We start from the raw sequence: 23,463 nt of genomic DNA on the forward strand, positions 1-23,463 counted from the left end.
TCGAACCTTGTGGTTTTTTATTTGACGCGGCAAATGGTGTCAGTACACAATAAATAACATGAATATAGGAACTGCGCCATATCGCGGCTGGTAGGGTGGGGCAAGACATTGGCCAGATCTTTAGTCTGCAACAGGACAGGAGGACAGCCGGATCCCCGATCTTGGGCAACTGGCGACCCGCGGCTGGGAACCTGGGCTAACTCTTCCCTCAGAGCTCCACGCGCACCTCGCGGTAGGCCCGGTCCAGAGCCCACTCGGGCTGTGAGTCGGTGCCCCCTTCTCGGGCCAGGCGGGCCATCTCCTGTTGGAACAGCGCTTGCCGCGCTCGGCTGGGGTCCACATTAATCCAGTTGTTGGCAATCCACTTGGTGCCGCGCGTGACCAGGCAGCCCCCGTGCAGCGAGTAGTCGTCTACGTCACCCACCCAACCTAGAAGTGGAGGGTGACGTGAGATCCTAGGCTGGGCTGGCCAGAGCTTGGCCTCTTAGGCACCAAGAGCATGACCAAGGTGGGTCCAGCTATGCATTCCTTGTGTAGCAAACACCCAGACCTAAGGCTTCCTTGGAGGCTCCTTATCTCACCCCACTAATGTATAGTCAACACCACTGGCCCTCTGAAACCAGCTTTCTTGCTGTTGGGCCTGTCCATATCCCTTCCCACCCTGGGTTGGCAAGGGACATGTGTCCCAAGCCCCAGGGAGTAGGAAGGCTGGGGCATCAGGGAATGATAGGGATGGAGATAACCCAATAGGCAGTACAGGTCCTGGGGCAGTCTGCTAAAGTCACTAAGGATGGCCTTTGGGAGGCACCAGGAGCAGAAAACTATTTGGAAAGCAGCCAGAAACAGCCTTCCATTGTGGCAGACGGGGGCTGGGTAAAGGGAAGCTGTATTCAGGGCACCCCTCAGGCCTGGCCATAGGCCCTCACCTTGCCCATCAGGCAGGTAGTTGTACCAGAAGACTGCTGTGCCCTGTCGGGGCTTGACACGCAGGTTTCCCTTGTCACAGTGCCTCCGTGTGTCACGGAGGTCCACGTCATCCTGAATCAGACTCTGTGGGCAGCAGGGTGGTGGGGTGTTCAACCTGTCCCCACTCTATGGCCAGGCCAGCCAAGGGTGACCAAAGGGAAACCAACCAGATATGCCCAAGGAATCATTTGGGCCCACATCCTTAGACCTGGAGAGGTGTGTATTTCACTTGCCTAAGCCCCTGCCAGCCCACAAGAGTAATAGCCCAGTTGACCCTTACCATTTCATCGTAGGTTCTGTTATCTGCTACAGGGAAAACAGTCTCGCCCCCACCAGTGACGTTGTTCAAATAAAACAGCACTGTCATGTAGCTGTAAGGCAGGGGGGCCACTGAGCAGGTCCCCAGTTGTGGATGCTCCCAGGGGCTTACCTGTGGGCAGGATAAGCTGCCCAGGTTCCTGTTGCCAGGGACCAGGACAGACTAGGATGGGAGACAACAGGGCAGGCCAGTGCCAAAATGTCCCTAGCCCCTCCTTCCCGCAAACCCAGTCTCTTACTGTGAGTTGCAATGGTTTTTTGGCCAAGATCACAGGTGCACTTAGTTAAATGCCATGGCCCTGAGCAAGGGCCTGGCAGGGAAAGGTAGGCTAGCAGAAGCAACAGGGCACACTGAAGGGCTCCTTGGGGATCGGAAGGGGCTGGGCCAGAACAGCCACCTGAAGAGGAAAGAACTGCCTTGACAGGGGAGGGAGGCACAGCTTCAGCTTCTCTAAGTGAAATCAAGATCAACACCTGGAGGAATGGGCAGGACACGCTAGGGGCCCAGCCTTGCCCCTTGCTTCAGAACTCAGGGGGCAAGTTTTGGTGTCTGTGGGTACTTCAGTCTGTGTTGACGCCAGTGGACATGATGGCCAGTAGCCACCCCTTTCCAGCCATTTGGTAAATAACTTGTGGGGAGAGGTGAGGGCATCACTGACCGGGATAACCCAGTGATCTCCTGGCCCCATGCCAAGGGGCACGCCCACAGTGCAGGGCTGTGCCTGTGTCATGGGCGTTCCTGGTCTGAGGATTGAAGGCAGCCCCCAGTTGGGAGATACTTGCCGGCAGGAGGTCTCGAAGGGTACAGACTCGTTGGCTACCAGCTTGGTATGGGAGCAGATGGTCTCTGGGTACACAGGCCCACTGTCCACGTGGGCATGGTAGTGGCCCCCCTCACCATATCGAACAACCTGCAGCGGCTCGCTGAGCTCCACGATCTCAGGCGACAGGCGAGTGAGGCGCAGCACCCTGGTGGGCAGCAGGCATTTGGCTGGGCAGCCCCAGGCAAGGTGGTGATCTGAAGGAGCTGGCCAAGGTGGACCCTGGGCCTGCCACAAGCTCTGCCCCTACCCATCTCCCCTGGAAGTCCCTTAAGCCATCTCAGACTGGCCCTGTAAGAGCAGGAAGGGGTTACTCATGATGATCCTTCCCCCTCAGATGCCAAAGACAGAGGCACCTGCTGTGTGGAAATGATATTTCCACCAAATAAAGGGGGCGGGGAGTCCTGAGGTCCTCCTCCCTGGAAGGAAGTTGTTTATTTAAAAACCCTTTTCCTGCTCTGATGGGGTCAGACAAGGGGTCAAAGATAAGGGGTGATTTATCTAATCAGAAAAGAAGTGCTCAATCTCTTTCTAATCCCAGTTGCCCATTGTGTGCCTGCAAGGAGGGCTAATTTGCCTTTGTTAATTGCCTGTCTTTCAGTGGGTCCCAATCCTGGTCTAACAAATGGAACTTAATCCCAAATGGGTTAATCCATTCTGTCCTCTTGGCCCCAGACAAGGACTTCTGTGGAGGCCCTGCCCAGTCTTCTCCCCCTGCTCCAGTGAGAACAGCTTCAGGTGCTCACCTCTGGCGGATAGCACGCATGACGTGGTGGGCACCCTCACCCTGGTAGAGCCAGGTATGGTGGCTGTTCCGCACCAGCTCACTGGACTCTGCCTTGTGGCTCCTCATGTACTTGTGGAAGTCCCGAAGGTCCATGTTGGAGAACTCCTGCAGACTCAGCACTCCTGCACAGGGCACCCACCATCAATGCCCGCCAAGCCCATATTGGGAGGCAACAGTGGCAGGCTGCACTTCCCTACCTACCCCAAAGGCAGCAGCAGCCCCCGACTGACCTCAGGCACTGAGGAGCCTTGTACACTTGTCCCCCACCTGGACTTTTGGGTCAGATGAACCTGGTTTCTGTCACATCAGGCCTTACAGGAAGACCCACAGCAGTTCCTTTTCTCAGTTTAAGCCCTCCCTAATTTGGCCCTAAGAAGGAAGAGGCCCACCCCCTATTAGAGTGGCCAGAGAAGGTTCTCCAAAGGAAGCTTGAGCCATATGGCCAGGGCCCTGGCCTTCCAGCCTGACTGTATAGAGTGGTGGCCACTCTCCAGCCTGTGGAGGGTGAGGAGAGAGCAGGCAGTGCTGGGCCTCATCCAGGGCCTTACATACATACGCCAGGGTGCAAGCAGGGCCAGTCCCTGGGGAGTTCCTCATGACCCCAGGTATCATCCTGGGTGGAACCTACCTCCTCAGCCCTGCCTACTGCGTTACCAGCCCACCTTAGCAATGAAAGTCAGGCCACCCCCTCTCATGAGAACATTCTCCACTGCCCCTGCTCAAACCATTAAGCAGGGGTTCTACCCTCTTGGGGTTCTGGAAGAGTAGTTGGTATCTTTGCTCCATGTTATTCTGGCTGACCCAAGGACGTCACCTTCCACTCTTTGGCCCAGATTCCTCTGAGGGTGGGGGACATTCAAAGGCTGTGAGACTGTCACCACCTCTATTCTGGGGCCTGTAGCAGTGTGGCAGCCATCCAGCCACAGGTCACGGCCAGATTCTTCACTCTGGCTCACCAGCCGCAAAGCCACTCTTCCAAGTCCTTTTTAACTGCTGTATCTTCCTCTCTTGGTCCAGAATTTGGGCATGAGGGTGATGACTACACCTCAGAAACCTCCTGAGAGTTATTACCAGAGGGGGCACCACTTGCATGACAGCTTCCCTGCCCACCCCTCCCCAGCAGTTAGCACAGTTAGCAGCACTACCATTTTAGGCGCTTCGGCATGACTCCAGGTGGACAAGAGGAAGGCAAGGGAGATCTCACTTAGACCAGGGAAGCTGTCTGCTGGAGTGGACCTCGAGTCTGGCTGGAGAGATGGATGGAGCAGGGTAAACAGCCAAGCTTTAGCTGGCCTCACTGTGGCCTTGCTCCTGCTCCACCCACTCTGTTCTCTGCCAACTAGCAGCCCTACTTCCTGTCCCCAGGATCTTAACTCTGCCTGATGTTATCAAAAGGGTCTCCAAGAACTGCCCTCAAGACCATCACCAAGGGGAACAGGGGAGCTGGCTGCCTGCCTACTTCCCAGGGGTAAAAAGCAAGGCTGGATCTTCACCTCCCCATCTCTGGCCACTATAAAGGGGTGCAGAGAGGCTGCCTGGCTGTGGGGGAAGGGCCCAAGTTTTCAAAATTGTGCACCTGGGAGTGGGCAGGAGGCTCAAGGGGATAGGACTGTGCAGAGGTGTGAGCTCACCATCACCATCAGGGTCGGCCTTGATCGCGGTGTACATCTCCTGAATGCTCTCTGGAGTCATCCACCATCCATTTCCCAGGCGAGTCTGGGCCAGAACCTAAAGCATAAGAGGGTCCCTCAGTGGGTGACCCCAGTGATGGAGAGCCAGCAGAGAACAGATGGCCCAGTGCTTGTTGTGGAGCAAAGTGTTCAGGTAAGGGCATGGATGAGGACACAGGGCAGAGCCCATTGGGCCGAAGTGAGTGCAGGTAGAAAGGTACAGAGCATCTGAGGAGAAGGCCGGGGGTTGGGGGTCAAGAGGTGTAGGGCCATTTGCATTCCCAGACTAAGGGCCCGTGGCCTTCATGGAGAGCACTGTTGGTTGGAAGCAGAGTGAAGGACAGGACTGTGTCCCACTCAGATACTCTGGGTGAGATGGGGAAAGCCAAGTCCTGGGTGTTAAGGGAGAACAGGCATCAGGGGGAGACCTGATTAGGGCATGACCACCAGGCCCCTCCGAAAGACCAGGCTCAGTGGGGTGTTCTGTGTGGGCAGTGCCCCACACCACCACCCTGCCAAACTTCTCTCAGAAGCTTAGCCCTCCAGCCTGGCTGTAGAGTGTATGAGAGTTATGCAGAGACAGAGGCAGGCTGCTGGCCACCTCAGAGCTGCCACCCCATCCACCATGAGTTCTGTGGGGCCCCCAGCCACGAGAGCAAGGAATGCAGGCTACAGATGGTACATCCTTCCAAAACTATGGTGATAAATGCCATCACCCCCAGGTGGATTCTCCTGCCATCTTCTGAGGTTCTCAGGGTAGCCAGGGGCTCTCCAGAGGGAAAGGGGACCTCCCAGGTCTGGGCATGCTCAGGCAGTTCTGGGTGGTATCTGACTTTTGGGACCAGGGCTGGGCTGGACAAGTGACCTGGCCACCAGAAAGGTGATTCTGGGCACTCCCACCCTGAGCCTACTCAGGTCCCAGGATTCCAACCTCACGGAGCTGCAGGTGCCCATCACGGTTCTGGTCCAGCAGCTGGAAGAGGTCCAGCTGGCTGACCTGCATAGTGCTCATTGCCTCTTCATACTCTTCAGTGGGCAGGATCTGGCTGCGCTGTAACCCCTTCATCTGCGCCAGATGGATGATGAGCCGACACTCTTCATCAGTCAGGAAGCCGGGGATTTCTGCCAGAAGAGGAGGTGGGTAAGGCCAAGGACTGAGCCAGGGCGCTGGTGCACCCAGTACCTTCCTCCCTGCAGGGTTCCTGAGGTACTGCATGTCCCTCAATGGCCACCAGGTCTGGGGATGGAGGACTTTTCAGATCCCTTGATTCTGACTTGTCAAGATTGAGTTGTCCTGCAAAGGCTGGCTGGCGTTGGAAATATGAGACCTCTCTTGTTGATGATGAGAGCACACATTTTCCAGGAGAGCCCTGGGAGGTGAGCCAGAGCTAATCTGGATATGGGCTGACCCATCTTTGGGTTGGGACTGAAGGCTACAGAGTGATCCTGAAGGGCAGAGGGTTGATTGCTACTTCTTACTGGGTATAAATATTTAAAGTGGGGAGATGGTGGCTGCTCCTTGCTTTCATTTTAACTTTTCAGCATTACTCAAATAAAAACAGCACAAGACATCCAATGCTTTAGGCCAGTCCAAGGGCCTTCCCCTTCAATTTCCTGCATAGATGGGTGCTGGCCATCTGACCAGGGCTGAGTTGCCCAGTGCTGGAAGATCAGTGAGAGTTACTCAGGTTTTGGGCAGATACTAGTCTCTGAAAAGATGTCCCAGGTGTCCTTTGCTTCCTCAATTCCTTCCCTGGTACAAATGTTCACTGAGTGCCTACTCTATGCCTCTACACCCCTGAGTAAAAATCAGTCAGGCCTGGGGCTTGGCTTCAGTGGCTGGCTGCCTGCACACCAGGCACAGCTGGTAGGTGGCTTGGTGGAGCTAGAACCTGAGCCTCACATCTAGGGAGCCCACACTCTCATATCCCCAGACACTTCCAGAGCAGAAGCATGGGCCCTGCTTCCTTCCCTTGTTCCTGGGAGAGAGGACTTCACTGGGGGACAAGAAGCACACAGAGGAGCTGATTGGAGGAAGGGCGGCACTGCTACCTGCGGAGTGGCCTGCCGCTTCTCTCAGTTACACTTCCGGCACAAAGTTCCAGCCATTGCCAAGAGGAAGGAAAATGGCCACTCAGCACCAGGGTTGGAGCTTTTCTTAATTTTTTATTCTTTGTAGAGATGGGGTCTCCCTGTGTTGCCCAGGCTGGTCTCAATTTCCTGGGCTCAAGCGATCCTTCCACCTCGGGCTCAAAAGTGCTGGGATTATAAGCATGAGCCACCACACCTGGCCTGGAGTGGTTTTTAATAGTAATTACAGCAGAAAATACTTAGGTAGCACAGACTCTGCCCAAGGCACTGTCCTAAACACTTCATGCATATCAACTCCTTAATCCTTATACTTACCCTAGGAGGCCAGGCCCCATTAATTCAACCTTCCTATCTAAGAGGAAACCCAAGCACAGAGAAATCAGTGCCTTGCCACGGGCCACCCAGCCTGCTGTGTTCCAGAAACCATGCTCATGACCAGATTCAGCTACTAGGAGCAGGTGACCCTGATGTGATAACACTGAGGATAGGACAAACGCCCCCACTCTTGGCCTGCATGATCCCATGACCCCAGCAAACCCAGAAAGGGTGTGATCCAAGGGGAGACAGCCCTGTGGAACAATGGATTAGATCAAATTGCAAATCAACAGAGTCACCTCTTGATTGCTTAACACACAAAATTTAAAAAGAAAGAAAAAGGAAGCCAGAAAAAGAAAACACAGGCCCAGGTTTCTTCAGTTTACTACGTGCCAGTAATCCACAAGCCCAGTGGAGGTGCCGCCAGCCTCTACAGTCCCGCACTGTGTGCTAATCAAAAACAAACAGCCCAGTCAGCATGTTGGGGCCTCACCAGGTGGGTCCAGGCACCTCGGAGCTGTGCAAACCCCTGCAGGATCTCCTCTGTTGGCTCCCTGGATGCAGGAACAGCCGTATAAAACCCTCAACCTCAGTTCATTAAGGCCAAGGCACAGAAGGCAGTGATGGAGCGAGGGCTGTGGCTGCTGGTGATGCTGTGGGATGACAGCAGGGTCAGGGGCTCCCTGGGGTTGCATGAGGTGCATGCCCATTCCCCAAGCCATGGCCCTATGCCACGACATTGGCTACACAGATGCGGCTGCCCAACTTGCTGGACCACAACACAGTGGCTGAGGCCATCCAGCAGTTGGTCAGCTGGCTGCCCCGATTGCCTGGGAGTGCCACCCCGATGCCTGCCTCTTCCTCTGCTATTTGCCCCTGTATGCCTTGATAGGTAGGACAGGGGCTTCCAGGTGCAGGGCCCTGGAGGGCTCCCTCAGGGCCCTGCTCTGGTGGCTCAGGTGGCTCAGGTCTTCAGTAATCCTTGCTGAGCACCTGAGCACCTATCAGGGTTGGGCGCTGACAGGGACAGGGAGAAAAATGGATCGTTTTGTCAGAGTGTTCCAGACAGAGGGAACCAGGTGCCCTTAGGCAGGAGACCATCAATGGTGGTCAAGGGCTCTTGAATGTCAAGATAGGGCAGGTGGACAGGTCGCTTCACGTTGGGGGTTGGGGTCAGGCAGGCTGGAACCTCCTCTCCAATGAGGTGTGGAAGCTATGTCTGTCCAAAGAGACCCTGGCAAGAGATGGAGCAGAGGCCCTTCTGGTGGCCTTTTGTCCCAGAGAGTCCAGAGATCCCAAGGCTGTTCCTCTTCCCCAGCCTAACCTATCATGTGAACAACAGTTCCTCCCAGAGCCTCTGGGTGGCCATGCCAGCAGAACTCAGGATCAAGCCCTTGAACTGTTTGCCAACCCCAGCCCTGGCTGCGGTGCCCTGAAGGCCTTTCAGGACAAGAGGGAGGGCCCTGCTTCCTCACTTTAAGATGGAGAGTAAAGGCCCAAGGTGCAGGCCACCTCTCGCAGACACTGGATGGCCACAGAGCCAGAGGGGGAGGTGCACTGGAGAGCTGGCAAGGCACCTGAGTGGGGGTGGGGAGTGAAGAGGCAGAGCTGAGGGCTGAGATGTGGGGCAAGTGGGAAGGCCAGGCTACAGGCTGTTGCTAGGCGACCAATGTGATTGCCCAGCAACCAGAGAGTTCCAGGCCACGAGACAGGGGTAGGAACATGGAGAGTTTCCAGCTGATCTGGGTGCCCAGCCTATGGCAGTGAAGCCCCCAACCCTTTCCCCCAAAGGGTCATCTACCCCTCCTACAGCCTGTGCGAGGCCATGCAGGACAGCCGCAAGCCCATCATGGCCTGTTACAGCTACCCCTGGCCAGCCATCCTGCACTGTGGACGCTTCCCTTTGGGCCATGATCTCTGCATCACTGCTGTGGCCAACAATGGCTCCCGCCTGGACCGCCCATGTGAGTCTGCACAAGGCTGGCCTCCACCTGGCTCGGCCCCACCCCTTTCAAATCATTCAAATCATACAGGGGATCAGGTAAACTGTACTCAATGTCACCTACAGCAGGCATCTGTCTCAAAAAGGGTAAAAAAGAGGGAAAAGTGGGAGGGATCAGCCCCCTCCACCCCCTCCTCACTCCACCCCCAACCACACTGGCCAGTGCCTCGCCCTGCCCCTCTTCCCAGCGCTGCGTGCCAGCTGCAGGGACTGTGAGTTGCAGGATGCAGGCTCCTCCAAGGAGGTCCTGGACACTCTCTGCACCAGTGACTTTGATGAGTCCTGGGCCTGAAGGTTTTTTTTTTTTTTTGAGATGGAGTCTCGCTCTGTTGCCCAGGCTGGAGTGCAGTGGCGCAATCTCAGCTCACTGCAAGCTCCGCCTCCCGGGTTCACGCCATTCTCCTCTCTCAGCCTCCTGAGTAGCTGGGACCACAGGCGCCCGCCACCTCGCCCGGCTAATTTTTTGTATTTTTTTTTTTTAGTAGAGACGGGGCTTCACCGTGTTAGCCAGGATGGTCTCGATCTCCTGACCTCGCGATCCGCCCGCCTCGGCCTCCCAAAGTGCTGGGATTACAGGCGTGAGCCACTGCGCCCGGCCTGGCCTGTAGCTTTACACATCCCTTCCAAGTGCCTCCATTGCAGTTCCTGGCTCGGGGCTGAGGCAATGTAAGAGGGAATATCCAAATGCTATGCCTGGTTAGAACGAAAAGAAAAAATTCCTTTACAAGCATAGGACATTGCTAAAACAACAAAACAAAACCAAAAGTTCTGCTAAGGAAGGTGGCAGCCTGATTCTAAGGGCAGAGCATCAGACAAAAGGGTTTAGTCCACTAGGTGGAGGGGACTGATGGACTAAACACTCTTGGGGGTTTAGGGAGGACTCTTAGAGGCCCATCTCCTCACCGGCCCCTCTGTTCCCACTCAGCAGTGAAGGTCAGGTTCTCCAGGCCCAACAGTACTTCCTCTGGCCCCTGGGACTGCGACCTGTACTCCAGACTAGAGGTGCTGAAGACGGAACCACTGCCCCCTGCAGAGCTGGAGCCCACCCTGCAACGCTGGCTGCAGCTGGATGTCACATGCGTGTACAATCTTTTTCGAGGAAGGCACACAGGGACCTATGTGTTGAGTGGGAAGGTGGAGGCCTGCTGGCTGTTGGTAACCACGGCCTATGCCTGGAGCCAGGGCCACCAAAATTTTCGGCTGGCTGTGCACCATTGGCACCCTCATCAGTGCCAAGAATAGGGGCTAACCCTGCCAAGGAGAGCCTGGGACTTTGTAGCCATGGCCTCTGCAGTGGCCATGAAAATTGTGTGTGCTCCCATGGAAACACATACAACCCTCTTTCTGCTGCCCCCCAAGGAAATTTACAAACCAGAATCCAGAGAGGCACAAGTCTCAAACAGGGTGGAAGTACACTTTCTATGGACACAGCTAGGAACTGTTTCTTGAGCAGGTAGTCCTCTGCCTGGCCAAGAGGACAGACAGGCTCCCTGGCAGCTGTGTATGCCGGGTAGGGAAAACCACCTTCTGTCCTTCCCAGGCCCGGGATGACAGCCTGGCTAGTGACCTGCTATTACTGCCCATATGCCTCAGAACCCCAAGCTGAGTCTCCGGGCAGGCACATAGCCTTGGGCTATGCTCACCTTGGACAAGATGCTGTTTGTCGAACCCCGGACAGACTCAATTATACCTGATTAACATTTACTGGTCCTTAGCTTTGCCAAGCAGCAGGCCTATGAAAGAGCAGGGGTGTGTGTGGCAATGCAGAAGCCTGAGCTAAATTCCTTAAAAACTTGAACTAGCCAGGCGCAGTGGCTCACACCTGTAATCCCAGCACTTTGGGAGGCTGAGGCAGGCAGATCACGAGGTCAAGAGATTGAGACCATCCTGGCCAACATGGTGAAACCCCATCTCTACTAAAAATACAAAAATCAGCTGGGCGTGGTAGCGAGTGCCTGTATTTCCAGCTATTTGGAAGGATAAGGCAGGAGAATCACTTGAACCCAGGAGGCAGAGGTTGCAGTGAGTCGAGTTGGTACGCAGTAGTCCCAGCTACTTGGGCGGCTGAGGCAGGAGAATTGCTTGAACCCGGGAGGCAGAGGTTGCAGTGGGCCAAGATCGCACCACACTGCACTCCAGCCTGGCGATAGAGCGAGACTCCGTCTCAAAAAACAAAACAAAACAAAACAAAACAAAACAACAACCTTGAACTAATACGCACACTAAAATTCTTTCTCTACTTTTGGGCCTCCAGTGTTTGTCATGAGCGCCATGGTCTGATGTAGCTGCCTAATTGTTTTCTTAAGCTGAAAAAGAATACATTTAGAAATCTATGATAAAGCAGTCATGATTTTAAAATAAATTGTTTTGTATACTGGTGGCAATTACTCATTTACCTCAAATTGTTAAGAAAAATGGATTAAAACTCTTGCTGGCCATTGGTAGTACCCCCTGCTGCCTTTGAAGAGGGTGCCAAGTCAGAAGGATATGTGGAGGATGCTCTAAGCCAGCAGGCAGATGCTGGACTGGGCTGAGAGCACCCAGTGAACGTCTCCACCCAGCCAAGAATTAGCGGGAGGCCAGGCATGGAGGCTTATGCCTGTAATCCCAGCACTTTGGGAGGCCAAGTCGGGTGGATTACTTGAGGTCAGGAGTTCGAGATCAGCCTGGCCAACATGGTGAAACCCTGTCTCTAGTAAAAATACAAAAATTAGCTGGGCATGGTGGTGGGCGCCTGTAATTTCAGCTACTCAGGAGGCTCAGGCAGGAGGAGAATGGCTTGAGCCCAGGAGGCAGAGGTTGCAGTGAGCCGAGATCACACCACTGCACTCCAGCCTGGGCAACAGAGTGAGACTGCATCTCAAAAGAAAAAAAAAAAATCAGCAGGAGATACAACTCTGGCCATTGGACACACAGCTGAGACAAATCAATCCTCTTACATATGCAGCTCACCTTTGTGGGCAGAGGTACAAATGACACAAATAAATACAGAAAATAGTTTCCAGCAGTCCTAAGCATTTGAGAACAAAACCCAGCAGGTTGATGCAACAGGGTGCCTGGGAACCTTTTAAGATGGGTTTGAGGACAAGAGGTCTCTGAGGATGGGATGTGTGAGCAGAGGCCTGCTGGAGCTGAAGGCACTTTCTGTGGGAAGAGCCAGGTCTAAGCCTTTTAGTGAGGGAATAGTACATACAAAGGCCCTGAGGCAGTAGTGAGCTTGTGGTGTCTGAGGATCAGCAGGGAGTAAATGGAGTCGGGGGTGGGGGCAGGAGATGAGTCTAAGAGGTGAGAGGGCTTTTAGGCATCAAATGAGACTTAGAAGTGAAATGGAAAATGTTGGAGACATTTAAGAGAGTGATGAGCGGCTGGGCACGGTGGCTCATGTCTGTAATCCCAGTACTTTGGGAGGCCGAGGTGGGTGGATCACCTGAGGTCAGGAGTTTGAGACCAGCCTGGCCAACATGGTGAAACCCCATCTCTACTAAAAATACAAAAAATTAGCCGGGCATGGTGGCGGGTGCCTGTAGTTCCAGGTGTTTGGAAGGTTGAGGCAGGAGAATCACTTGAACCCGGGAGGCGGAGGTTGTAGTGAGCCGAGATGGTACCATTGCACTCCAGCCTGGGCAACAAAAGTGAAACTCCATCTCAAAACAAAAACAAAAAAAAAACAAAACAAAACAGAGAGAGCAATGAGATCTGATCTGCTATGACAGAATCAGTGTGGAGTGGGGTAGGACAGCAGGAGAAGTGGGCCACATGTAAGAAAGCAGTGTCCCCAGAGAGGTGGCAATGGTTCGGAAATGGAGCACTTCTGTCCTGAACAGGATGGTGCCCTCAGCTGACACCCAATATTCCAAATCCTTTATTTCCCTACCAAGGGAAAATGACCTACCAGTCATGGAGGTATTTGCCAGGAGCTCAGCGTGGACCTTTTGTGGCCCAGGTCCCAGTTGCCAAGTGTCTTTAGAAACAAGGATGGGAAAAAGGAAATATTTCTCAAGGAAAGACTGGGGGTTGCATGGGGTCTTCCTTGAGAAGTGCTAGGGTTCCCTTCTACAGAGATGGAGGCACCTTGGGGTGGACCCCAGTTCCCTTGCCCCAGCTCACATCTTGAGCATCCACTCTTCGATCCCAGGTATCTTGGGTCCCTGAGGCTGGCAGGTCACAGGGTTAGATCCAAGAACAGCATGGCAGAGGGGGCAGAATCTATAGCAGGTCCACTCTTTTCGGGCCCTGCTTGCCCATTTAGAATAACTGGGTAGCAGACCAATGGACAGAGGGACAGGCAGGCCCAGAAGACAGACACTGCTCCTGCTGGGGATGAGGCATCCTTCTTCGTAGTCATCCAATACCACAGTATTCAGGAACTGCCCCACCATGACCACCCTCTCCCCTCTCACACATCTGGACTTCTTGTAATCATTGATTACAATCTTTTGGTTATGCCTTTTGAAATTCATCTGCAGAAACAGAGATCCATCTGATGCCTTAACCAAAACCAGTTTACCTTTTGTCAAATCTCTTCTGCTTTTCGTAATTTGCTCTTGGTGACTTTAGATCTGGGTTTCTCATTCTATGACTTTTTTTTTTTTTTTTGAGATGAAGTCTCGCTGTGTCCCCCAGGTTGGAACACAGTGGCATGATCTCAGCTCACTGCAAACTCCGCCTCCTGGGTTCACGCCATTCTCCTGCCTCAGCCTCCCGAGTAGCTGGGACTACAGGTGCCCGCCAACACGCCCGGCTAATTTTTTGTATTTTTTTGTAGAAACAGGGTTTCACCATGTTAGCCAAGATGGTCTCAATCTCCTTACCTTGTGATCTGCCCGTCTCGGCCTCCCAAATGCTGGGATTACAGGCGCGAGCCACCGCGCCCGGCTTTGTGTGTGTGTGTGTGTGTGTGTGTGTGTGTGTGTGTGTGTGTGTGATGGAGTCTCACTGTCACCCAGGCTGGAGTACAGTGGCACAATCTTGGCTCACTGCAACCTCTGCCTCCCGGGTTCAAGCAATTCTCCTGCTTCAGCTTCCCAAATAGCTGAGATTACAGGCATCCATCACCATGCCCAGCTAATTTTTCTATTTTTAGTAGAGACGGGGTTTCACCATATTGGTCAGGCTGGTTTCGAACTCCTGACCTCAAGTGATCCACCCGCCTCAGCCTCCCAAAGTACTGGGATTAGAAGCATGAACCACCAAGCCCGGCTCATTCTCCACTTTATAGGACAAGCTGTTTATTAGGGAGACTTTGGCTTCACGGCTCACTTAACCTAACATCAATATGAATTAGATATATACAGATCCCAGCAAGGCTGCTGAGAGAAAACAGTGCCTCCTCAGATGTGTCTGTTCATAGTAGTGTAGTTAGTAGTGTAGTAGTAATGGGGTGAGTATTAGTTCCTTCCTGGACCCCTCTTTCCTGACAGTCATCTGGCTTTATCCCATACTTCCCACAAGTCGTTGCTCAAATTTTTTTTTTTTTTTTTTGAGATGGAGTTTCATTCTTGTTACCCAGGCTGGATGCAATGGCACAATCTTGGCTCACCACAACCTCTGCCTCCTGGGTTCAAGCGATTCTCCTGCCTCAGCCTCCCAAGTAGCTGGGATTACAGGCATGTACCACCACGCCCTGCTAATGTATTTTTAGTAGACGGGGTTCCCCCATGTTGGTCAGGCTGGTCCCGAACAACCTGACCTCAGGTGATCCACCCGCCTCGACCTCCCAAAGTTCTGGAGTTACAGGCCACCGCGCCCAGCCTTGCTCAAATATTTTTCTCAGGCAGGTCCACCTTGGCTACCTTATTAAGGGTTCCAGCCAGGCACGGTGGTTCACATCTGTAATCCCAGCACTTTGGGAGGCCGAGGAGGGCAGATCACCTGAGGTCAGAAGATTGAGACCATCCTGGCTAACATGGTGAAAGCCTGTCTCTACTAAAAATACAAAAAATTAGCCGGACGTGGTGGCGCATGCCTGTAATCCTAGCTACTTGGGAGGCTGAGGCAGAAGAATCTCTTGAACCCGGAAGGCGGAGGTTGCAGTGAGCTGAGATCATACCATTGCATTCCAGCCTGGACAACAAGAGAGAAACTTTGTCTAAAAAAAAAAAAAAAAGAGTTCCAATCCCAGCTGAACTTACTGTCTGCTATTTTTTTTTTTTTTTTTGAGATAGGGGTCTCTCTCTCTGTTGCCCAGGCTGGAATGCAGTGGCGCAATCTTGGCTCACTGCAACCTCTGCCTCCTGGGTTCAAGTAATTCTCATGCCTCAGCCTCCTGAACAGCTGGGATTACAGGTGTCCGCCACCACACCCGGCTAATTTTTGTAATTTTAGTAGAGATGAGGTTTCACCATGTTGGTCAGGCTGGCCTCGAATTCCTGACCTGAAGTGATCCACCTGCCTCAGCCTCCCAAAGTGCTGGGATTATAGACATGAGCCACCGCGCCCGGCCCTGTCTGCTATTTTATGTTGGCAAAAAAGAAAAAAAATCTGCCTTACTTGTTTGCAATCACATATCACCATCTGACATACCAATGTATATATTTATTTGTTTGTTTATTGTCTGTTTCCTCTTCATTTGAATGTCAGCTTTAGGGTTTTGTTTCTTTGTTTATATTTAGTTCAATGCTGTGTTCCTGGCACCTAAAATAGTGCCTCAATAGTTACTCAATAGTAATAGTAATAACAACAACAACCAGCTTTGGGTGCCTCTCCCACAACAGGACTGATAGCATAATCTATTTCCCTACAAACAGCATGCATATGACATCATTCTGACAGGTCTAGGCATAATCCCCAACCAGGACCCTCTGCCTTGGAGGTAATGACATGTGCTCAGATGTTCTACTTTGGCCCCAGCTCCTAACCCATTCCATCCCCCGGCAGGCAGGAATGGTCCTGGGTTTGCAAATATGTTTGTCATGGAGGCCAGGTACCCAGGGCTGAGCTGCACAAACACCCTGGACAATGTCCACGGGACTAGGGGTCCCCACCTTGTTAACACTGGTGGTCTTTGAAGGACTCTGGGGTCTTCACAGCTCGCACTGTGGCTTTACTGCATAGGCCTTAGAGGCAGGCTATGTGGGTTCTAATCCTAGCTTCACCACTGAAGTAACCGTGTCAGTCTGGCCAAGCCACAGCAGCTCTCTGTGCCTAACTTTCTCCTCCACTGACCTAAGTAGCATCTACACCCACTTCACAGAGGGGTTGCAGGAATTAAATGAAATAATCATGTGAAGGCAAGCACATAACTAGCGCTCAGAAACGATGAGATATGTTGTGGCTCCAACTGGAGTCATCCTAGAAGGCTTTGCCCATGATGGCTGAACAAAGACTTCACCTTAAGAAGAATGTCAGAGTGCTGGCAGCAAAAGCTGGGCCTCTGACTGGTGCTCCAGTGGAGGAGGCTGCGGGGGGCAACAGTTTATCTACATTTGGACAGCCTGCTTCTCATCAGACCACAAGGCCCACTTGGGCAGTGGGATTTTCCCCAGAGGTCCTGAGGTGGGCAGAAAGCTGATTATCAGTCTCCCACCTTCTCCCCAATTCTAGAAGGTGACAGAATTAATGGTGGCACGGAAGACAGGTGCAATGAAATGTTTAAACACCAGCCTCAGGCTCACCCTGCCAGCCGTGTGATGGAAGAATGGACTGCAGGGAGTTGGGATAAGAGGGAGTGTTACCCTATTCCAAGGACGGGGAAGGTCCTTCACTTTGGTAATCTTCTGGAAGGGCTGCTTTGAAGCAGCCATTTTCAAAATAGAGGTCACGTGGTCACAACGAGCCTCAAGGTGGCCACCAAACCGCAGCCCCTGGCCCTTACCAGGAGTATCTGGCGGACTTACCGAAGAGCAGCGGCTTGAGGCTGAGGGTTCGGATGAAGTGATCCCTGTCGGTGACCAGCTGGACCTTACGCTCGTGCCCCACCTAAGGAAAAGGCGCACAGCGGGCAGCTGGGGCGCCAGACCGCGCTGCCCAAGAAGGGCCAAGTTGCCCCGGCCTGGAGCGCGACAGCAGGCGAGTGAGTGGGAGCGCGCGGGACCGACTCAGAGCAGCGCCGGGGGCAGCGTGGGGACCCGGGCTGAGCCGTGCAGGGCTTGGAACGCGGCGGGGCGGGGAGGTCCTCACCTTGATGCCCTCCAGCCGGGTGAGGGGACCTAAGGTGGGCTCGGGCCCGGGGCCCTGGGCACGGTGCTGCGGCCCGGGATCGCTGCTTTCGTCGCCGTTGCTGTAGTGCACGAAGAGCAGCAGCGCCAGCACGTTACCCAGGTACAGGTGCACGAACACCATCAGCACCAGGAAGTAGGCGCGCGAGCAGATGCCGCGGGGCTTGCACAGCGGCCGCACCGGTGCGTCCTCGCCGTTGCCCAGCCCGGCCGCCGCCTGAGCCTGGCAGTGGTCTGGCGGCGCCCACTGCGGCCTCGAGGCCTCCTCGGCCTCCGCGGTCTCAGGCCGCTGGCCTGTCACCGCCGCCGCCGCCATGGCACCCAGGTCGCGCGCGCGCTCAGGGGAGGGGCCACGGGGGTGCCCGCGCTGCGCAGTCGCCCGGACAACGGCCGCCAGGCCCGCGAGCGCCGCGGTCACTAGGAGACGGTGCCTGGGGGTGCTGAGCCCGCCCGGAGCCGCCTGCGTCCGCGCCGGGCTCGGCCTCCCTGCGCCTTGAGCCCCGGCCCACGCTGGGGCTTCTCTTCCCAAGCTGGGTTGCCGTCGGGCAGAGCTGTACACTCCCCAAGTCAGAAGCCAAGGCCCCAAGCGTAGACGCAGACAAGAGCGGCACCATTAAGGCATACACTACTGGGAGCTTCTCCGTGCCTGCGTGAAGACTCCCTCTTGCCTCCGGGAAAAGTATCGTCTGCACCTTCTTGCTCCAGGAGCGGGGGTGGGGAGTGCAGCGCGGAGGAGGCAGCGCTGGGATGACTCAACAGTGCGGCATCTGGGGGCGCCGCGGAGGCCGGGACTGCGTAAGCGGCGATAGGGTAGGACCCACGGCCTCCTCGCAGGCATTCTTGGAGCTCGGTTCCGCGGTCGGTCGGGATCTCCTGGGAAGTCTCGCCGGAGTCAGGCAGGCCTTAGGAAGAAGCTGCCTGATGTGCAGGGTTTCATAGGCGGTTAAGAGAGGGCATCCTGGAGGAGCCCTGGCATCAGGAAGGTGAGCCCCCCATGGCAGCCCGGAGGAATGAGCCGGTGCTCAGGTGTATGGAACACTCCTTGCATCAAAGCTGGCACGTGTGAAGAGGCGGGAAGGGACTCTTCCACAACTGAGACACCATTACCTCAGAGAAAAATTAAACAGATTATCACCAAAAACGGGGGTGGGGGGGAGGACATACCTACCAGTGGTCAAGTGCCAAGGCATCCCTGCTCTTCTAGAGCTGGTTATCCTCAGGAAGAGATTACTACACGTCCTCGGGGCAGAAGCTGACCCCCCTCCCCGAGGCGGACTTGCAGGCAAGAGCAACACTTTTTTTTTTTTTTGAGACGGAGTCTCGCTCTGTCACCCAGGCTGGAGTGCAGTGGCGTGATCTCGGCTCACTGCAAGCTCCGCCTCCCGGGTTCACGCCATTCTCCTGCCTCAGCCTCTCCGAGTAGCTGGGACTACAGGCGCCCACCACCACGCCCGGCTAATTTTTTTGTATTTTTAGTAGAGACGGGGTTTCACCGTGGTCTCGATCTCCTGACCTTGTGATCCGCCCGCCTCAGCCTCCCAAAGTGCTGGGATTACAAGCGTGAGCCACCGCGCCCGGCCCAAGAGCAACACTTTTAAGGCAGGTCACACTGGTGGTTTCTCCCTACCCTGGTAAGACCCCCCTACCTCTACTCATCTCCTCTCCCTTCCCCACAGCAAAGCATAGTCTGCATTTTCTAGTCCCCCCAAGTCAAGGCAGGCCAGGGGCTCCAAGGGCAGGCCTCCCTTTTTCTTCTAAGATTTTTTTTTTTATTTTTTTTTTGTGACACTCTCACTCTGTCACCCAGGCTGAAGTGCAGTGGCGCGATCTTGGCTCACTGCAACCTCTGCCTCCCGGGTTCAAGCGATTCTCCTGCTTCAGCCTACCGAGTAGCTGGCATGCGCCACCATGGCGGGCCAAATTTTTTTTTGTATTTTTATTATTAATTTTTTTAATTTTTTTTTTTTTTTGATACAGAGTCTCGCTCTGTCGCCCAGGCTGGAGTGCAGTGGCGTGATCTCAGCTCACTGAAAGCCCTGCCTCCCGAGTTCAAGCAAGTCTCCTGTCTCAGCCTCCCAAGTAGCTGGGACTACAGGTACCCGCCACAATGCCTGGCTAGTTTTTGTATTTAGTAGAGACGGGGTTTCAACATGTTGGCCAGGCTGGTCTCAAACTCGTGACCTCAGGTGTTCCACCCGCCTCGGCCTCCCGAAGTGCTGGGATTACAGACATAAGCCACTGCACCCAGCCCAAATCTCCTAAATTCTTAAATATAATAAATACCAACCAACAGAACCACAATTTTACCAAGGATCTCATGGCTTTCTCATACCTTTTCTGGAATGAAGTTGAGATTATTTCCTTCTAGCCTTTTTTTTTTCCCCAAGACAGAGTCTTGCTCTGTTGCCCAGGCTGGAGTGCAGTGGCTTGATCTCGGCTCACTGCAACCTCTGCCTCCCAGGTTCAAGCAATTCTCCTGCCTTAGCCTCCCAAGTAGCTGGGATTACAGGCACGTGCCACCATGCCCGGCTAATTTTTATATTTTTAGTAGATATGGGGTTTCACCATGTTGGCCAAGCTGGTCTCAAACTCCTGACCTCGTGATCCGCCCGCCTTGGCCTCCCAAAGTACTGGGATTACAGGCATGAGCCACCGCGACCGGCCCCTCTAGCCTTTTAAAAACTAGAATTTGATCACCATAAAATCTGTACTTTGCTTAACCTATTTTCCTGAACTCCATTCTTACACCTATTACCTGAGTTAGGCCTACCAGCCAGACAACAGAAAGCAAGCAGGTTGCAGGGCTGCTCCACCTGCTGTCAGCTGTGGGAATTTCACAACCACATCAGAAACCAGAATTTCTCAGTCTTTTAAAAGCCTGGCCCTTTGATGCCATGACAATACATACTACCAAATCTAGGCCTTCTATTGATCTGTATTCTTTTTTTTTTTTTTTTTTTTTTTGAGATGGAGTCTCGCTCTGTCGCCCAGGCTGGAGGTGCAGTGGTGCGATCTCAGCTTACTGCAAGCTCCGCCTCCCGGGTTCACGCCATTCTCCTGCCTCAGCCTCCTGAGTAGCTGGGACTACAGGTGCCCGCCACCATGCCCGGCTAATTTTTTAGTTTTTTTTTTTTTTTTAGTAGAGATGGGGTTTCACTGTGTTAGCCAGGATGGTCTCGATCTCCTGATCTTGTGATCTGCTTGCCTTGGCCTCCCAAAGTGCTGGGATTACAGGCGTGAGCCACTGTGTCTGGCGTTTTTCTTTTCTTTTTTTTTTTTTTAGACAGTCTCGCTCTGTCGCGCCCAGGCTGGAGTGCAGTGGCGCGATCTCAGCTTACTGCAACCTCTGCCTTCTGGGTCGAAGCTATTCTCCTGCCTCAGCCTCCAGAGTAGCTGGGATTTCAGGTACCCACCACCAGGCCTGGCTAATTTTTTGTATATTTTAGTAGAGATGGGGTTTCACCATGTTGGTCGGGCTGGTCTCGAACCTGTTTGTTTTTAAGACAGGGTCTTGCTCTGTCACCCAGGCTGGAGTGCAGTGGTGTGATCACGGCTTACTGCAGCACCTACCCCCCAGGCCCAAGGAATCCTCCTAGTTCCGCCTCCCAAGTAGCTGGGATTACAGGTGTGCAGCACCACACCCAGCTAATTTTTTTTTGTAGGAAGAGGTCTCCCTGTCGTCCAGGCTGGTCATGAACTCCCGGGGGGGTCAAGCACTTCTCCAGTCTCAGCCTCCTGAAGTGCTGGGATTATAGGCGTGAGCCACCACGCCAGGCCCCTCTCATTTTAAATGGCTGTGTAATGTGGATGATGATAGCACCTACCTCAAGGGGCTGCTGTGAGAACTAAATGGGTATGTTCTCAGTTAACATTAGTGTGACTATCTTGTGAGGTCCCACTTCTATCCCTTTCTATCCCGCCCCAAGCAGAGCCTGTTATACAGGAGATGCTCAGATGCTTATTGTGTAAACCCCTGTGGGCTACATGGAAAATCCCTCTTGACTTCACTAGAAGGTGCTATCTTGTCTCTTTTTAGGATTGCCAAGGGTATGGTGCCAAGGCCCTAGTACCCTGGCCCCACTGATCTGCAAGAGTGGCCCTAAGCATGGGTGGTCCTTTGCTCCTGGCCTTGCTGCTCCAGTAAAAACATTCACTAGTGGGCTGGGTGCAGTGGCTCATGCCTGTAATCCCAGCACTTTGGGAGGCCAAGGCAGGAAGATAGCTTGAACTCAGGAGTTTGAGTCCAGTCTGGGCAACATGGCAAGACCCTGTCTCTACAAAAAAAAAATACAAAAATTAGGGGAGCATGGTGGCACACACTGGTCCCAGCTACTCAGGGGGCTGAAGCAGAATGATCGTTTGAGCCCAGGAGTGGGGGCTGCAGTGAGCAGAGATCATGCCACTGTATTCCAGTCTGGGCAATAGAGCGAGACTGTCTCAAAACAAAACATTCACTAGTGATCAATTCCTTCTATGTTTCCCATGGACTGGAAGCTCCAGCACATGAATCACTTGCATACCATTGTATGCCCAGAGGCTTGGCACACCTGAGGTCCAGAGGAAGAGCTGCGGAGTTCAGACTGGCAATGTATGAGGCCTCTTCTAGCCACGGGTGCCCTGTACATGTTGCCCACAGCTATGGAGCCTCCACTCTACACCTGAGCTACTTAGCACTGACACTACTGCCACTTCTGACATCACAAATGTGGACCCCCTTAATCCAAACCCCATTTCCTGTCCTTCACCCTTGAGATTAGACTTCACACTTGTTTCTGCTCCAAGTTGTCTCTTCATAACCCTTAGGGCTCCCGTGAAGCTGGAGTTCACCGTGCCATATGCCACAGCCCTACATTCCCATGTCTGCTTTGGAGGGGTCCAGAGGTCTCAGAATGGGGGGGTTGGGACATTTGTATCAGTACCCTACCACAACCCTGGGATCTATTTGTGGTGGGGAATGATTCAGCCTGTACCGAGGGAGAGGAGAGCTGAAAACTGCCAGAATTTTCTACTTCATTCCACAGGGATCACTTACAGGTGCCCTCTCCCCCAACAGCCAGAAAGGGAAAACAGAGCCAAGTTTGGCCACTGGGGCCTCCACAGCCCTCTGGAAGAAGGGGCTGACTGACAGGAAGGCACTCCTCTGGTGTTCACTGGCCAGACCCCTGTGGGCTCAGAAGACTACCTAGACCCCATGAAGAAAGACTCTAGACACATTTTTATAATCAGAAACTTAGTTTATTGTGAATAAACCACTCAACTTTGAGCAGATGACATTGCCTCAATTAACTTTTTCTTTGAAGAAAAACAAAGATATATGGTAAATTCATGAAAATACTGTGTCCTTTCTCTTCCAACCTTTGTAGGGCAGAAAAATTCTGCCTGACCTTTCCCATCTTCCTGATGATGTTAACAAACGACAGCCACTGGGGGCACAGGAGGGGGCTCTACACAGGCCAAGAGCTGCAGGCTACAGTCTGAGCACAGAAAACCCTCCAGCTCCAGCATCCAGGGCCACAGCTGGACACAAGTACAGAACCTGGCAGCCCTGCAGCCCAGACAATGCCCAGGGTGTGATTTAGGGTGCAGAGCTGCAACTCAGATCCTGTGCCACGGCAGTATCACAGGAAGGACTTGACGGGGAGGTAAAGGCTCCAGATGCCAGGATATTTATTCCTTGTGCCAATACAGCATTCACACCTGACCTCCAGGTCCTGCAGCAGGTACTCTCCTCGTTCACAGTTAGCTCCCCACTGTTCCATTCTGGGTTCATTTGCTCTGCTCCTAATTTGTTCTCCCAATCCACCCCCCAGTCTTTCCCTTGCTGGGGACAACACAGGAAGAGACAAAACCTAAGGAAGGAGAAAGGGAACCTGCAACCAGCCATGGACCTCATGATCCCATGAGTCACAGCTATCCTCTGTCTTTAAGAATGACTGTTTTATAGCTTACATGGTACCTCGGAAATTGCTGACTTGCAGCTGAAATGTATGAATACCAAAGAATTTCTATCACAATATTCACAGATCTCTTTATCAGCTCTACTTGGAGGTCAAGCAGGCATGGGAGAGTATAGACTGCTCTGCCTGCCCTAGAGTGGAAGCATTGAACAAAGCCACAAAAACCCCACAGATCACAGATCTAACTTTTCAATGGCCCACAGGACCAGGTTCAGGACAGGTAGGACACCAGGCAAATCACTTGTTCCCTTGCACTTCATTGTGCAAAAGCTGGTCTGTTCCTCTGGCCAGACCCTCCTTAGTACAGGATCTCGGACCACAAACCAAGGAGTCCTATGGCCTTGGACTCCCAGACCCTAGGATGGTATCCCTCTGACAGC

At 53.5% G+C, this 23,463-nt stretch overlaps 1 protein-coding gene and 1 long non-coding RNA gene across 4 annotated transcripts; one reads left to right on the plus strand and one right to left on the minus strand.

Moving 5' to 3' along the window:
* P4HTM (prolyl 4-hydroxylase, transmembrane) lies at window positions 1–18,420 on the minus strand. 2 transcript variants are annotated; one of them, XM_055278065.2, is made up of 9 exons: window positions 17,089–18,420; window positions 16,806–16,887; window positions 5,494–5,684; window positions 4,524–4,620; window positions 2,852–3,014; window positions 1,944–2,253; window positions 1,247–1,396; window positions 927–1,050; window positions 1–429 (listed from the first exon to the last, which is right to left on the minus strand). In XM_055278065.2, the coding sequence occupies exons 1-9, from the start codon at window positions 17,440–17,442 to the stop codon at window positions 209–211; spliced, it is 1,692 nt and encodes a 563-aa protein (XP_055134040.1). In that variant the 5' UTR covers window positions 17,443–18,420; the 3' UTR covers window positions 1–208. The 2 variants fall into 2 exon arrangements, with proteins under 2 accessions (XP_055134040.1, XP_055134049.1); XM_055278074.2 differs by having other exon boundaries at window positions 1,247–1,337; window positions 2,068–2,253; window positions 17,089–18,418.
* On the plus strand, window positions 17,519–22,394 carry LOC129482478 (uncharacterized). Of its 2 annotated transcripts, XR_008657712.2 has the most exons (3): window positions 17,519–18,109; window positions 18,603–18,757; window positions 22,148–22,394. It is a non-coding gene; the product is annotated as an uncharacterized lncRNA (long non-coding RNA). The 2 variants fall into 2 exon arrangements; XR_008657711.1 differs by lacking the exon at window positions 18,603–18,757 and having other exon boundaries at window positions 17,990–18,109.
* The last annotated feature ends 1,069 nt before the right edge of the window (window positions 22,395–23,463 follow it).

The sequence above is a fragment of the Symphalangus syndactylus genome, chromosome 1, assembly GCF_028878055.3.
Source record: "Symphalangus syndactylus isolate Jambi chromosome 1, NHGRI_mSymSyn1-v2.1_pri, whole genome shotgun sequence".
Classification (NCBI taxonomy): domain Eukaryota; kingdom Metazoa; phylum Chordata; class Mammalia; order Primates; family Hylobatidae; genus Symphalangus; species Symphalangus syndactylus.